At 46.5% G+C, this 13,236-nt stretch overlaps 1 protein-coding gene across 2 annotated transcripts in view; it reads left to right on the forward strand.

Moving 5' to 3' along the window:
• Positions 1 to 13,236, forward strand: part of GLB1 (galactosidase beta 1) — an 86,240-nt gene that overhangs the window by 63,621 nt on the left and 9,383 nt on the right. For both annotated transcript variants that reach the window (XM_036892134.2, XM_057492493.1), the window contains exons 13-15: positions 2,032 to 2,145; positions 3,370 to 3,501; positions 5,171 to 5,425. In XM_036892134.2, coding sequence (XP_036748029.1) covers positions 2,032 to 2,145; positions 3,370 to 3,501; positions 5,171 to 5,425 — 501 coding nt within the window. The remainder of the gene's footprint in view (positions 1 to 2,031; positions 2,146 to 3,369; positions 3,502 to 5,170; positions 5,426 to 13,236) is intronic.

The following is a 13,236-nucleotide window of genomic DNA, read 5'->3' on the forward strand; positions in this document are numbered from 1 at the left end:
CCCTGTGTAACCACAACATAACAGCCACACTTAAGATACTGAAGAAATTTAACACTGATACCATCCGGTTAGCAAATACACATTCTGTAGGCAGGTATGCCTGTGGCCATTCCCATGAGGGGAATTTATTTTTTACTTGTTTTAATCCAGTTTCTAACCCATGCTCATACCTATTTAGTTATAATGTCCCTGCAGCCTTCCTTCATCTGAGCCTGCTCCTAACCCCTTTTCCCTCTCTCTCGTGGCACGGACCCCTCTGAAGAGCTCAGCTCTGGTTCTGTAGGCTGCACTGATTAGACGCAGCAGAATGTTTGTGGCCCGAGCACAACAGAGGTGATGCGTCCTTCTCAGGACACTGTGTCAGGATGCCCGTGAGCTCCGTTTGTCCCTTTGTTGCCGTGTGAAGTTTGATCACTTTGTTAGGGTGTCAACCCCACTTTTTGAAAAGTACAATCATCTGGGTCCTCTTTTCTGACTCTCTGGGCAGATCGCCTTCTGAAAGGCAGCTGAACAACATGGTGACATTAATAATAGCGTATCTCAGGTTAGTGTTATTTTGCCTCCAGTTGCTATTTTTACACTTGTGAGTTTATTCCAACGACTCTCGTCTGTGATAAATAAAATGCATAATAAGCTCCCTGGCCTGCTTTTTTCATTAACCTTGGGTAGTTATTTCTGTAGTTCTAGCGCACACTGGCTGTCCATGTCTTCATCCATGAAATAAAACCTGAGGGGCCCGTGAGCACGTCAGACAAGACACAGACCCCAGAGCAGCTGGAACCTGGGAAGTGAATTCCAGGATGATGTATAGACACTGCAGTCATTGTTCTGTCTTGACCCCTCTGCTTCCTGATCTCTGGCCCAGGCAGGGTCCTTGGGCTGGGTGGGGCTCCCCGGCCCTGGCTGCTCTGGGTCTGGCGTGAGCGCATGCAGGTTCATTTCCAGCGAAACCAGGGAGGGTCCCGCCACAGGGATGGGCGCAGCGCCGGGGCCCAGTCGCACCTCTGCATGGAACACCACGGCTTCCGCTCCCACCTGGGTGCCCTTCACAAAGGTCCTCAGCCTCTGAGTTAGGACTTACCGCCTGGGAGACTTTCCAAAGGGAAAAACACAAGATAGTAGGAGATGTGGGGTCTGGGAGGGAGGCCCCCTTGGGCTGGAAGCTTTGAGTGGCACCCGCGGTATTCCTGGGGGTCAGCCCTTCCTGCCACACAGGAATAAGGTTGCCGTTCTTTGGGTCAGCTCCTGCAAATCGCCTTCCCACCTGCCTCAGGTGCACTTCCTTGCTCCCCAGGCCCTGGAAGTGGGGACCTTTTCCCCTGTCATGCTGGATTTCTGTTGGGACACTCTTCTGTGACTCGGGCTTCCAGCCAGCATCCCGTGGCAAGGTCCACGGCAGGAGAGCCACTAACCAGGGCTGTGGGTGCTGTGCCGCCGATGCTGGCTGTTCAGGGCCTTCCTTTCAGACCAGGGATCCCAGCATCTAACAGTATTTTCTGACTTGGCAACTGGTTACACCCCCACCTCTCACTATCTCCACCCACTCCCCGCTGCACTCTACACAGTTTCTGATTGACTCTTGTTTTCTATGTTAGAGCAGATTTAGGCCAAGAACCTGGAGATTTTTGTACCAAACATTCTTGGCTTTGTTGTTGTTTGTCCTTTTTTGTTGGGAAGGAGCTCTATTTTTTGAGGTTGTATAAATAACCTTTTGATGGCTATGATAGGATCCCCTGAGTGATTCTGGCAAACTGCTTTCCGTGTGCCAGGCCCGCTTCCCTCGTGTGGGAGGCGAGGTCGCTCAAACACCCTTGAGCGCTCCTTGTATTTCGCTGCTGCCATAGTTATTCTGTGATCTAAATGTTCCCGCTAGTTCCCTCCTTTCAGATGGGGTTTTTGTCAGAGGCTAGAGAAAAGGGTTTCATTCCTCATGGCTTAGAAACAACACTTTCACACAGATCCAGGGAGACCAAGTTCTCTTAAAATGAACAGCAAGAGTGATGTATTTTTCTTACATCCTTTTCTAACCAGTATTTTGGGTTTGTGCTCTACCGAACAACACTTCCTCAAGACTGCAGTAACCCCACGCCCCTCTCTTCACCCCTCAATGGAGTCCATGACCGGGCCTATGTTTCCGTGGATGGGGTAAGAATTGTCTCCAAACCCCAGGGGTGGGAGGGCTGCCCTTGGTAATGTGGCATTCGAGGCCTTCGCCCCCTTTTCCAACCTCCAGCCCCGCGCCTTCTCCTGGTGTCCCTGAGCTGTGCCCCTTACTTACTAACGAGGCCTCACCCATGCTCCCTCCCCCTGGAAAACTGTGGAGGGCTGTGCTCAAGGCCCCGCCTTCTCAGAAGCCTTCCTGGCCTCCCCAGTCCACGGCCATCCTCTGACCATAGCATGTCGTGGCTGTGACATAGACGTGACCCATGTCTTCTTGGCTCCTGGAGGGCAGGTCCGTTTGGCACGTGCCAGAATGGTGGTTCGTTGAACTCTGTGTCTTCGTTGCTGCATGAGAAATTACATTCTGAAGGGCTTGTTCATGAAGATTAGAGCTAAAATACACACAGAACTTTGTGGAAGAAACAGTTTAGGTTTCCATTCCTCTCACTGAAATAATCATCTGAAAAAGCACATGAAGAGATTTTCCTGATCAAGACATTTTTAAGTCCAAATATTTCCACTCCATTGTCATTGGTGGCTTTAATTTCAGTGGGAGCAAATTTCTAAGAATTACATGGGTACCACTGGCAATTGTTTCTTGGATTCCAGTGTAGGGGCTGTCTCAGTAAATTACGGTCAGTGTAACATCAATTTTGTTTTTCATCTCACCTTTAAAAAAATTAGGAATATGTTGCTGTGAAAATACCTGTTGTTTTCCCTCATTCTGTTGTGTAATTTTTGTGGTTAATGCACCATATCAGGTATTTTGAAGTGACACTACTCCACCTAACACTCTGATTTTATCTCTTTTATCTGATTGTGTCTCATCTCTCCACGTTGTTAAGAAGCTACTTATAACTGTCTTTTGTGCTGCTAGAATACAAAGCAGTTCCGGTTATAGAAATTCTCCCCTGGAAGTTTTTGCCTCCATCCCTTTTCTGTTAAAAATAGATGTGCAGCAAAACTTTCCAGAGCAGAGGAAACCAACCTAGACCTTTCTGTGTCTGGCAACTTTCCTGTTTAGGAAGTGGTGATCGGAGGAAGGTGGCCTCCTGGCCAGTGACTTGGGCAAGACGGGCCATCAGAGCATTCCCTCCCAAGTCTGGTGACACTTCCAGGCAGGAAAATGAGGGCTGAATTAGCTGAGCCACCTGCATCTCCGCTGAACTTCTCATGCTAGTTAATTCTCACTGGGCTTTGAACCCACAGGTCCCCCAGGGAATCCTTGCACGAGATACTGTTATCACTCTGAACATAACAGGGAAAGCTGGAGCCACTCTGGACCTTCTGGTGGAGAACATGGGGCGTGTGAACTACGGCCACTATATCAATGATTTTAAGGTAGGACCAACCTCCCTGTCAGGAGTGTAGTTCAAAGGTAGGCTGGACCCTACCTAAGCCATCCAAGGAAGATTTTGCAAATCCACTGAAAAACTCACATATACATTCTTTCCCTCCAGCCCTGTTGACATAGAAGCAGTTTTTAAAAGCACACACACTTGGCCACATTTGATGAGTGAAACTACCCTGATTTGTTTTGCAGCCTTGAAGTTGGGTTATTTTGAAGACCTGTTTTCCTCTAGGGTGATGAGAAAGTTGGGCTTTGCAAACAGAACCGTTCCCTTGGGTTTGAGTTCAGCCATCCTCTAGAGAGCAGGAGAAGGAGGAAGCACTCCACTGGGCTTTTCCTTGGCCTGAAAAGCCCGCCTGGCCCACGAAAGGCTCTCCCTTGCCAACAAAGCCAGTTTAGCACTCAGTCTGCTGTGCTGTCGGGTGTGGACGATCCCAACAAACCCTTGAGCTACAGAGAGCCCTTTCCCCTGGTGTACTACCTTGCAGTCTGTTGGCTACTTATAGCTCAGGTTCCTAGTTCAAATATGTTTTCCAAATACTTGTTTTTAGAGTATTATTCAACAAACATTTGTTATGCTCCTACTTGTGCAAGACGCGGGTGCTTTGGGGGATACAAAGGTGTTGAGTACAGGCTCTCCCAAGGGTAGATGACCGTCTGCTAGAGGGGAGAGAGCGACTCTTGAACAGCACAAGCATCGCACTGTCTCCTGACCCCGGGTGGCAGCTCAGTGGGCGGGTAATTATTCGTTGGGATGGCCGCTCAGGGCCACCTTTGCCTCCAGTAGAAATGCCCTGTTGCAGTCCTTGTGCTCAGTCTATAATTATGACTTCCTGCGTGGCTGTCACAAATCACGCTGACCCACAGAGGGACGGAGCCTTGTGTGTAGTCTCTGGATCCCCAGTACCCAGCAATGAGCCTGGCGCACAGCTGCCTGGTTAATGTGTTTACTGAATTACTAAGTGGGCAATTGAAGCTGAGAATTGAGAGGTGTCCTGGGACAAATGTGGGATCCCGCTGGGAGTGGAGAAGTTCTGCACATTAGAGGCTGGAAGAGGAAGCTGGAGGAGCTGCAGAGAGAGGCTCTGAGGCAAAGCCATGGGCACCCCAGCCCCCACCCCTGCTGGACAAATAAGAGCCCCTTAGAATACGAGTCTGGGTTCACCGTCGTCCCCAGTATCCTTTACATCCTTCTACAGATATCAGGGTGTTTTCATTTACGCCATCTCATTTAGACCCACGGCCGGTGAGGGGACTCAGGTGTCATCCTCTCCGTGAGGGCTGCTGAGGAGCTCAAGATCAGGACTTGCTCCTGGTTGTATGTAAGGGGCAGGACCTGTCCCCTCCCCTCCCCACCTGCGGTGGACTGTATGTCACTTAGTATCCCCCACTCATTCCTTTTCCCATTCCTCAGATTCTATCATTTTGTCCAACCTAGCAATATCTCTGAACCAGTGAAGATTGGGGATCTGGGCCACAAGCTCAGTCCTCAAGACAGGCCTGTGCCACCTCAGTGGACGCACAGTTTGAGTCTCATTTAACATGTGTTTCACACCCAGCCTTTCCCCAAGAAGTCAGGACTGGAGCGCAGAGACACCGGAAGCCTTCTCCTCCCCACCACACCTGCGCCTGGCTCACTGCTCTGTTTCTCCTTCACAGGGTCTTGTTTCTAACCTGACCCTTGGGGGTAATATCCTCATGAACTGGATGGTCTTCCCGCTGGATGCTGACGATGCAGTGCGCAGCCGCCTGCGGGGCTTGGATGCCCGTGTTGCTGGCCGCCACGCCCAAGCCCCTGCCCGAAGATCATCTAACTACATGCTCCCAGCCTTTTATGTGGGGAACTTCTCTATTCCCAGTGGGATCCCAGACTTGCCCCAGGACACCTTTATCCAGTTCCCTGGATGGACGAAGGTAAGTGTCTTTGTGGACAGTGCTTGAATTCAGGCCTCAAACATCTACTTTTTGGTGTCTGATAAAGAATCAAAAAGCTGCGAAGGAGATGCTGTGTGACATCTCATGGCTTTGGAGGTGAAGGCTTTTCTGTGCTGGTTTACCCATTCTGCAGGAGTGGAACCATGGCAGGTCTCGGGGGATTCAGTGGCCAGCCTGAAGTTGGACCTTCTGCTCCATTTTCACAGATGGACAACTTCCTTTAGCAAATGACAGCTTTCCTGTTTACTTTAAGAAAAATCATAGCCCCGTTGGGGCACTTCCTCCTGATCCTGAGGAAAATCTGCTCCAGGCAAAGGGGTGAATCTCTAGGAGCACATGCTTCTCTTTGTCCATGCCTCACTCTGTACTCCTGGTACCCCACCTTCATATAGCCCTGTGCCCCCAGGGCATCCACCATTCTCTGTAGGGTCAGCTCTTCCTTGGCCGTCTTCTGTCTTGGTCACCCCCTTTATTCTTTGAAGATATTTTATTGTCTTCCTTCACTGTCATCCCCTCCACTTTGAGTCCTGTTTTTATCCTCAATGACCTCACCATGATTCAGTTATTCATTCAGCATATTTCTCAGTGGCTATTATGTCCCAAGCTTTGTGCCAGGCACAACGGATATAATAAATAAAATCAGGTATGGTCCTTGCCCTCATGGAACTTACAGCCTAGTTGAGGAGGGAGGTCCAAATCATATAATCACCCAAATTAAATGGTAAAACTGTAGCTGCAACCAATGCTGGAAGAGATATGGGGGTTGATAATAACTGGGACATTTGACTTTGTTGGGGAGGTTAGGGAAGGCTTCCCTGTAAAGTGATGCTTGACAGAGATATGATGGATACAGAGAAATTAACATGGCAAAAAGGGAGGGAAACATGTTCCAAGCAGAGGGGATAGCATGTGCAAAAGCCCTGTGGTTAGAGGGGAGCAATGGCAAGTGTGAGGAACTGATAAAGAATCTGGATGTCTGGGTGCAGGTGAGGAGTATGGTTCAAGGAAGAGGGTTGAATGTGGGTAGAGACCATATGGAGAGAACAGTGTAGCACAGAGAAGGCACATAGTGAATCTGTGGCATCTTGCTGCACTGATGGACAGTAACTGCATTGGGGTACGGGTGGGGACTTGATGATATGGGTAAATGTAGTAACCACATTGTTTTTTCATGTGAAACCTTCATAAGAGTGTATATCAATCATACCTTAATAAAAAATTTTTTAAAAAGTAAATAAAGTGGGTAGAGACCAGATTGGGATAGGCCAACTCATTAAAGTTTTGTCTTTATGTTGAAAGCCATTAAAGCAGGAGAGTGTCAGGACAGAACTGGGATGCAATAAGCCTGAATGACCCCAGTGTGCAGAATGGGTTGGGTGAGGGAAAATGTGGATTCCGGGAAACTGTCTAGAAGGCTGGACCATAGTTTCATTGAGAGACTGGAGTGATGGTGGCCAAGATGGAGATGATACCTCTATTTGAGAAGTGTTTGAAGTTAAATCCATAAGATGTAATGATGGATTGCATATGGGACATTGCATTTAAAGAGAGGGACATATCCAGATGACTCTTAGGTTCCAGGTTTGCAGCTGAGCAATTGGTACCATTTACCGGAAGAAGAAATTTCCAAAGAGGACTTGGGCTGGGAGAGCAAGACCATGAGTTCAGATTTGGACAGATTGAATTTGAGAGGCTGAGAGATGATATTGGAGGAGGGCTGTTAGATCTATGGGTGGGGAATTCAGAGGGATCTGGGCTGGGAATAGACATATGGATAGTGTTGAAGACACGGGATGGATGAATCCTCTAAGGAGAGAGGATGCAGAAGGAGAAAAAAGAGGATGTCAGGCTGATCTCTGAGAGACACAAACATAATGGAGAGGGAGGAGAGACCAAAGAGGTAGGAGGGAGACTGGTACTTACACAGCTGAGAGGAGAAGTGGGATGCAGACCAAAGCACTTCTACTGGATTTAGCACCAGGGTCACTGGGGCCCTTGGGAATCACTGTGCCAGTGGAATGGAGCATCTACAAGACAGACTGCATGCAGTTGAGGGGTGTGGAGTAAGGAAATGAACACGTGAACATCGATATGGATTCTACTTGAATATAAACATTCTTTTTGAGAATTTTGACTCTGAAGGAGAAGAGAAAAAAATATGTTAATAGCTGGGAGAGAACAGGACAAAAGATGTGTGAGGCATGTGTTTAATAAATGCTCTTGTGTATTTTTTGCTTTTTAAATGTTTATGGAAATACAGTTTCATTATCATTCTATTTAAAATATTCTCTGGTTTCCCTTACTATCTCTTATTTAACCCATAGATTATTTAGAAATGTGTTATTTAATTTCCATATATTTGTGGGGTTCTTTTTTAGCGTATCTTCTTTTTATTGATTTCTAATTTAATTCCTCTATGAAATGTCTAGAAGGAGAAAAGACTTCTTAGATTTAGTGCCTAAAGCATTTTCCTTAAAGGAAACAATAATTGAACATCAAAATTAAAAATGTTTTATCTTCAAAAGAATTAAGAAAATGAGTATCCAAGCCACAGACTGGAAGAAAATATTTCCAAATCATATATGTAATAGAGGACTTGTATCTAGAATACATAACGAATTCTTACAGCTCAGTAATAGGAAGACAAACAATTCAGTCAAAACACGGCAAAGAACTTGAATAGATATTTCATCAAAAAAGATATTCAAATTGCTGATAAACACATGAAAATATGCTTAATATTCAACATCATTAATCATAAGGGAAGTGCAAATGAAATACTTCAAGCCCACTAGAAAAGCTATAATAATAAAAGATGGATAATAACAAATGTTGACAAAGATGTAGAGAAATGGAACCCTCTTCTATTGCTGGTGGGAATGTAAGATGATACAAACACTTTGGAACAGAAACAGTTTGAAAGTTTCTTCAAGAGCTAACCATAGAGTTACCATTGGACTCAGCAATTCTACTCCTAGGTATGTACCCAAGAGCAATGAAAACATATGTCCACCCAAGGACTCACATGCAAATGCTCATAACAGCATTACTTAACATAACCCCAAACTGGAAATACTTCAACTGTCCATCAACTGACATATGGATAAATACATTGTGGTATATCCATACAATGGAATAATATTCCACAGTAAAAAAGAACAGGCTACTGATACATGCTACAATGTAAAGGACTCTGAGAACCATTATGCTATGTAAAAGGAGACAAACATGAAAGACCACATATTACAGGATTTCATTTATATGAAACGTTCAGAAAAGGCAAATCTATAGAGACAAGAAATAGATTAATGGTTGCCTAGGGCTGATGGTAGGTAGGGAGAGTGACTGCAAATGGGTATGAGGTTTCTTTTTTGGGGTGATAAGAAATGTTCCAAAATTAAATCATGTTGATGGCTCCATAGTCTTCTCAAACTTATTAAGACTTGTTTTTTGGCCCAGAATGTGGTATATCTTGGTGAACATACCTCTGGAGTTTTCAGCTCTATTATCCTCTTTCTGGCCATGTGCTTCTATTCCCCAAACTCTCATACCACCCAAGCCTGCTCTTGGGTCTTATGATGACCTGAAACTCTCCATCATCGAGGCCACAGTCCTACCCTATGCAGCCTAGACATCACCACTGTCCTTCTGCAAAAGCCACTAAGCCTCTGGTTCTCTTGACTCTGTCTCTTTGTTCATCCTCTGTTTTGAGAAGGTCCACCTTTGCTGGTTCACCAGTAACTCAGCACTGCCTGTGGGGCTTCTCCAGAACATTCTTCAAGGCCACGATCCCCTCCCCACGCTGCTCCGGCCCCCAACTTGCCCAGAACTGGTCCCCCTCCCCCAGCTGGCTTTCCTTAGCCTTTGCCGCTCATCTCAGGCCACTTCACTCTTGCCCCACCACCTCCCGTGGGGGAACTCGCCCTCTGACTGTTATCAGGTATTAAGTCCTTTGTTCCTCAGCTTCCTGTCAGACCTGTCTCTGCCTCCACCCTCACTTCCTGCCCAGTGGCCTCTGGGAGGAAGTCTCAGCTCCAAATCCCCTCCCCACCTTCCTCCTCCAGGCCAGGACCCTGTTCTCATGCTTTCTCATCCTGCATTTTGTCAGCCTTTCCATCTTCTCTGCTAACCACTGTGTTGTAGCCCAGAAGTGATATCTAGGGGCTCTGTCACCTAAAGACAAAGTACAGCCCTCCCTGGACCTTCCCACTTGAACTGGCAGGCTTGCTCTTATTCCCATGCTCCCTCTCTTTCTTCCCTCCTTCCTCCTCCTATTCTCCCTCTTGGTGTCCTGCGGGGTCATATATTTCCTTTGTTCATGCTTTTTCATTCTTCACTCTGCCCACCTGATCATCACACATTCATCTGTCCAGACTGGCATTGATCCTCTGTGAACACTTCCTAGACCAGCAGTCCAGGAAAGGGCGGCCTCCTCCGTGCCCCACTGGAACTCAGCACCAAGATGCTTCATCACTTAGCTTAGCACCTTGGTTTCACCCCCTAGGTCATAAGCTCCATAAAGGGCATTGTTTCAAAGTCCGCAGCTTATACGGCATCCTGCCCTCCTCCCTGGACCTGGTTGTCCTGTAGATACTTTCAGGTGAGCAGGTGCCCAAATGCCTGTGCTGTCGAGCCCCTGGCAAGAAGGCAGATAGGAGCAGCGTGGGTCCTCAGGCAGCCCTGTGCGGGACGAGGAGATCTGCTGGGTGCTGTGGACACAGGGCCGAGGCAGATGAGAAGCCCGAACACAGATCATTGCTCACCAGGTGGTCCCAGTTTAGTGCATCAAGAGAACAAGCTCCCAGGAGATGCAGAGCAGAATGAGAACATGTCTGTTATGGAAATTATGAGAAGGGCCTGTTGGCTCAGATGGAGTTTGAAATAGACCTGAGGATGGGATGGCCCTTCCTCAGAATCAGAGGGAGTCTTGTCAGGGAGGGAATTTCAGGTGGCAGAACAGAAGATGCAAAGGCGCAGAAATGGAAAAGCAGGGGATGTTTCTGGAGGTCAGTGAGAGTTTACACTGGCCAGATCGTGAAGGTGTCACACCCAGGAGTTCTGAGCCAGGTCTTCTGCTCAACACTTGACAGACACCACCTCCATAATCATCAGAAGAGGCGTGTGTGTAAGGGTGTCCTGTCAGATGTCCAGTTTACAGATGAGCAGGTGGGGACTCAGAGAGCCAATCATCTTGTCTAAGGAGCAGAAGTAAGCGGTGTAACAGCTCCCTGGACCCAGGTCTGACTGGAGACCCATGTGAAAGGCAGGCAGCATTGCACAGGGCCTGCAAGGCCAGCGAGGAGCTCGTGCTGAATGTCTAGGCAGGGCCACTTTACTTATTTTGTCAGTCTGATGGACATCCTGCACCTTCCTGCTTGAAAAGTAGATATACATATGATATTTATGAACATGTCAGAGGGCTTGGGGCCCCAGAAGCCCATTTGGTCCACATGTCAACTCAAAAACAAGTGCACACATGTTCACAGCAGCATTCACCCAAAATGATCCAAAACCAAGCAAAAGGTGGAAAAACCCAAATGTCCGTCAACTGATGAATGAATTAAACAAAATGTGGTATTTCCATCTAATGGGAAATTATTTGGCAATAAAAATAAATGAAGTACTCAGACATCTTACAACATGGACGAACCTTGAAACCATATTAAATGAAAGAAGCAAATGGAAAGAAAAAGGCAAGTAACAAGCCATACATATGGTAGGATTCCATTTATATGAAATGTCCAGAATAGGTGAATCTGTCAACATGGGAGGATTTGTGGTTGCCTAGAGCAGGGAAAGGGCAGTGCTGGGAGGAAATGAGTGATTACTAAAAGGGTCAGGGCCTCATTTTGGAGTGATGAGAATACCCTACAGTCAATCGTCCACAGCTCTATAGTGCTCTAAAATCCACTTTAAATGAGTGTGTATGGTGTGTGAATTGTCTCTCAGTAAAGCATTACACTTGTAAGAAAGCCCATCCATGGGATTTGTGGACGTCCAAAGGTCAGAAGACACACATATATCACGCATATGACAGAGCAAATGTGTTTTCTGTTATTTTCTGAAGAGCCGCGGTCCCTGTTGCTGTGGTTGGTCCCAGGACAGCACCTGACCAGCACCTGAGGTTCTAAATGATCAGCAGATGCAGAAAAGATCCATCCCTGGCAACACACACACACATACACGGCCCTAAGTTCTGACTTTTGGGAGAACAAGCACTTTGGGAGATGTGGGGTTGGGGGTACCAAATGACCCCTGAGTCTCGAGTCATTTCTCAGGCTCTGTCTCCAGGCACACTAACCCTCCTCTGTCCTCCTCCATCAGAGACGCCTCTCAAGGCACCGTCCCCCTCTTGGCTTGTGCTTTTTACTTACTATAAAGAACCTAACTTGATTTACTGATTTAATGAATCACTCATAAGGGTGATTGACAAGATTAAAAATATCACTTCTGATTACTCTGCTTTATTTGAGTCAGAGGTGGCTTTCTGATTAAATGCCCAAATGGCAGCTGGGATTTCAGTGGGAAGTGGTCAAGCATATTTTGCTCTGTCTAGGAGATACAGGCCAGTGTTGTGTCTGCACAGAGCTCCCATCTGACCATTTGGCCCCTATGATAGGCAGTGTCCTCCAATGCTTCAGCTGCATCCTGTGAGCCATCTCTAGGATGTCACGTTCTGCTAATGCAGTGACGTCTGTGCTGTCTGTCCTTCTGGTGAGTGTGGATAAGTCTCAGGTTAGTATCCTCTGCAGCCTTCCTGTACTATTTGGCCACTTGTGGTGGGCATGAGTATGTAATAGCACAGTGTGGAGAGGGGTGGGGAAATGTCCCACTTTTTCTCAACCAGAATTATACTTTGAAAAGCTAAGAATCAAAATAGAATACTGACTAAAAGCAACATTATTTTTTAAAGGCAAGCATTCCCTCTTTTAAGACATAAGCAATCACAAAACAAAAGAATTTATAACAAAGGGCTGACAAAAATCCCTTCTATTTTTAAACTATTTTTGCATCATGCCCTTGAAATGTCCAGTCCTCTAATTACTTGGTCTCTCTGGTGACCAGTCCCAGCCTAAGATCACCGGAAGTACCAAGTGATCAGAGGGCTGGAGCCTTCAGGCCCACCTCCACAACCTCTGATTTGTAGCTGGTCATTCAGAAGTACAGGGGTTCCCAGATTTTGTGGCTGGTGTCTGAAGTGAGGCAGTCTTGTGGGACTGAGCCCTATAACTTGTGGGATGTGACACCAACTCTAGGTAAAAGTCATCAGAATTGAATTGTTGGACACCTGCTTGGTGTCCAGAGAGCTGGAGAATGGGTTGGTATTAAAAAATATATCCCAGAAAGAGCCAGGAGGGGAGTGGTAGAAACGCAGTTGGAAAGGTGGTTTCAAGGCCTCGTTGTACCAAAGAGTTTGGATATTACCTTGAGAACTTTGTAGAACCAGGGGCGCTTTTAAGTATCAAAGAGATATGATCGGATATGGCAACAGTGTGTAGAATGTACCAGAAAGGCGAAGTGTTTGGTAGCTGGCATGTGAATATGATAGACAGGGACACTGCTAGTGGGGAAGACATCATAATTAAGCACTATAATTTCTGATAGTGGTAACAATTAGGAAGAAAATAAATGTGATAATATAATATAAAGTTGGCTGTGGGGATAAAGATACTGCTATATGGCATAGTAGTTAATTACTTATTGCTGCATAACAAATTCTACCCTAAAATGTAATGGCTTAAAACAACAATAAACATTTATTATCCTCACAATTTCTGTAGGTCAGGAAT

Source organism: Manis pentadactyla, chromosome 14, assembly GCF_030020395.1.
Source record: "Manis pentadactyla isolate mManPen7 chromosome 14, mManPen7.hap1, whole genome shotgun sequence".
In the NCBI taxonomy this organism is placed as follows: domain Eukaryota; kingdom Metazoa; phylum Chordata; class Mammalia; order Pholidota; family Manidae; genus Manis; species Manis pentadactyla.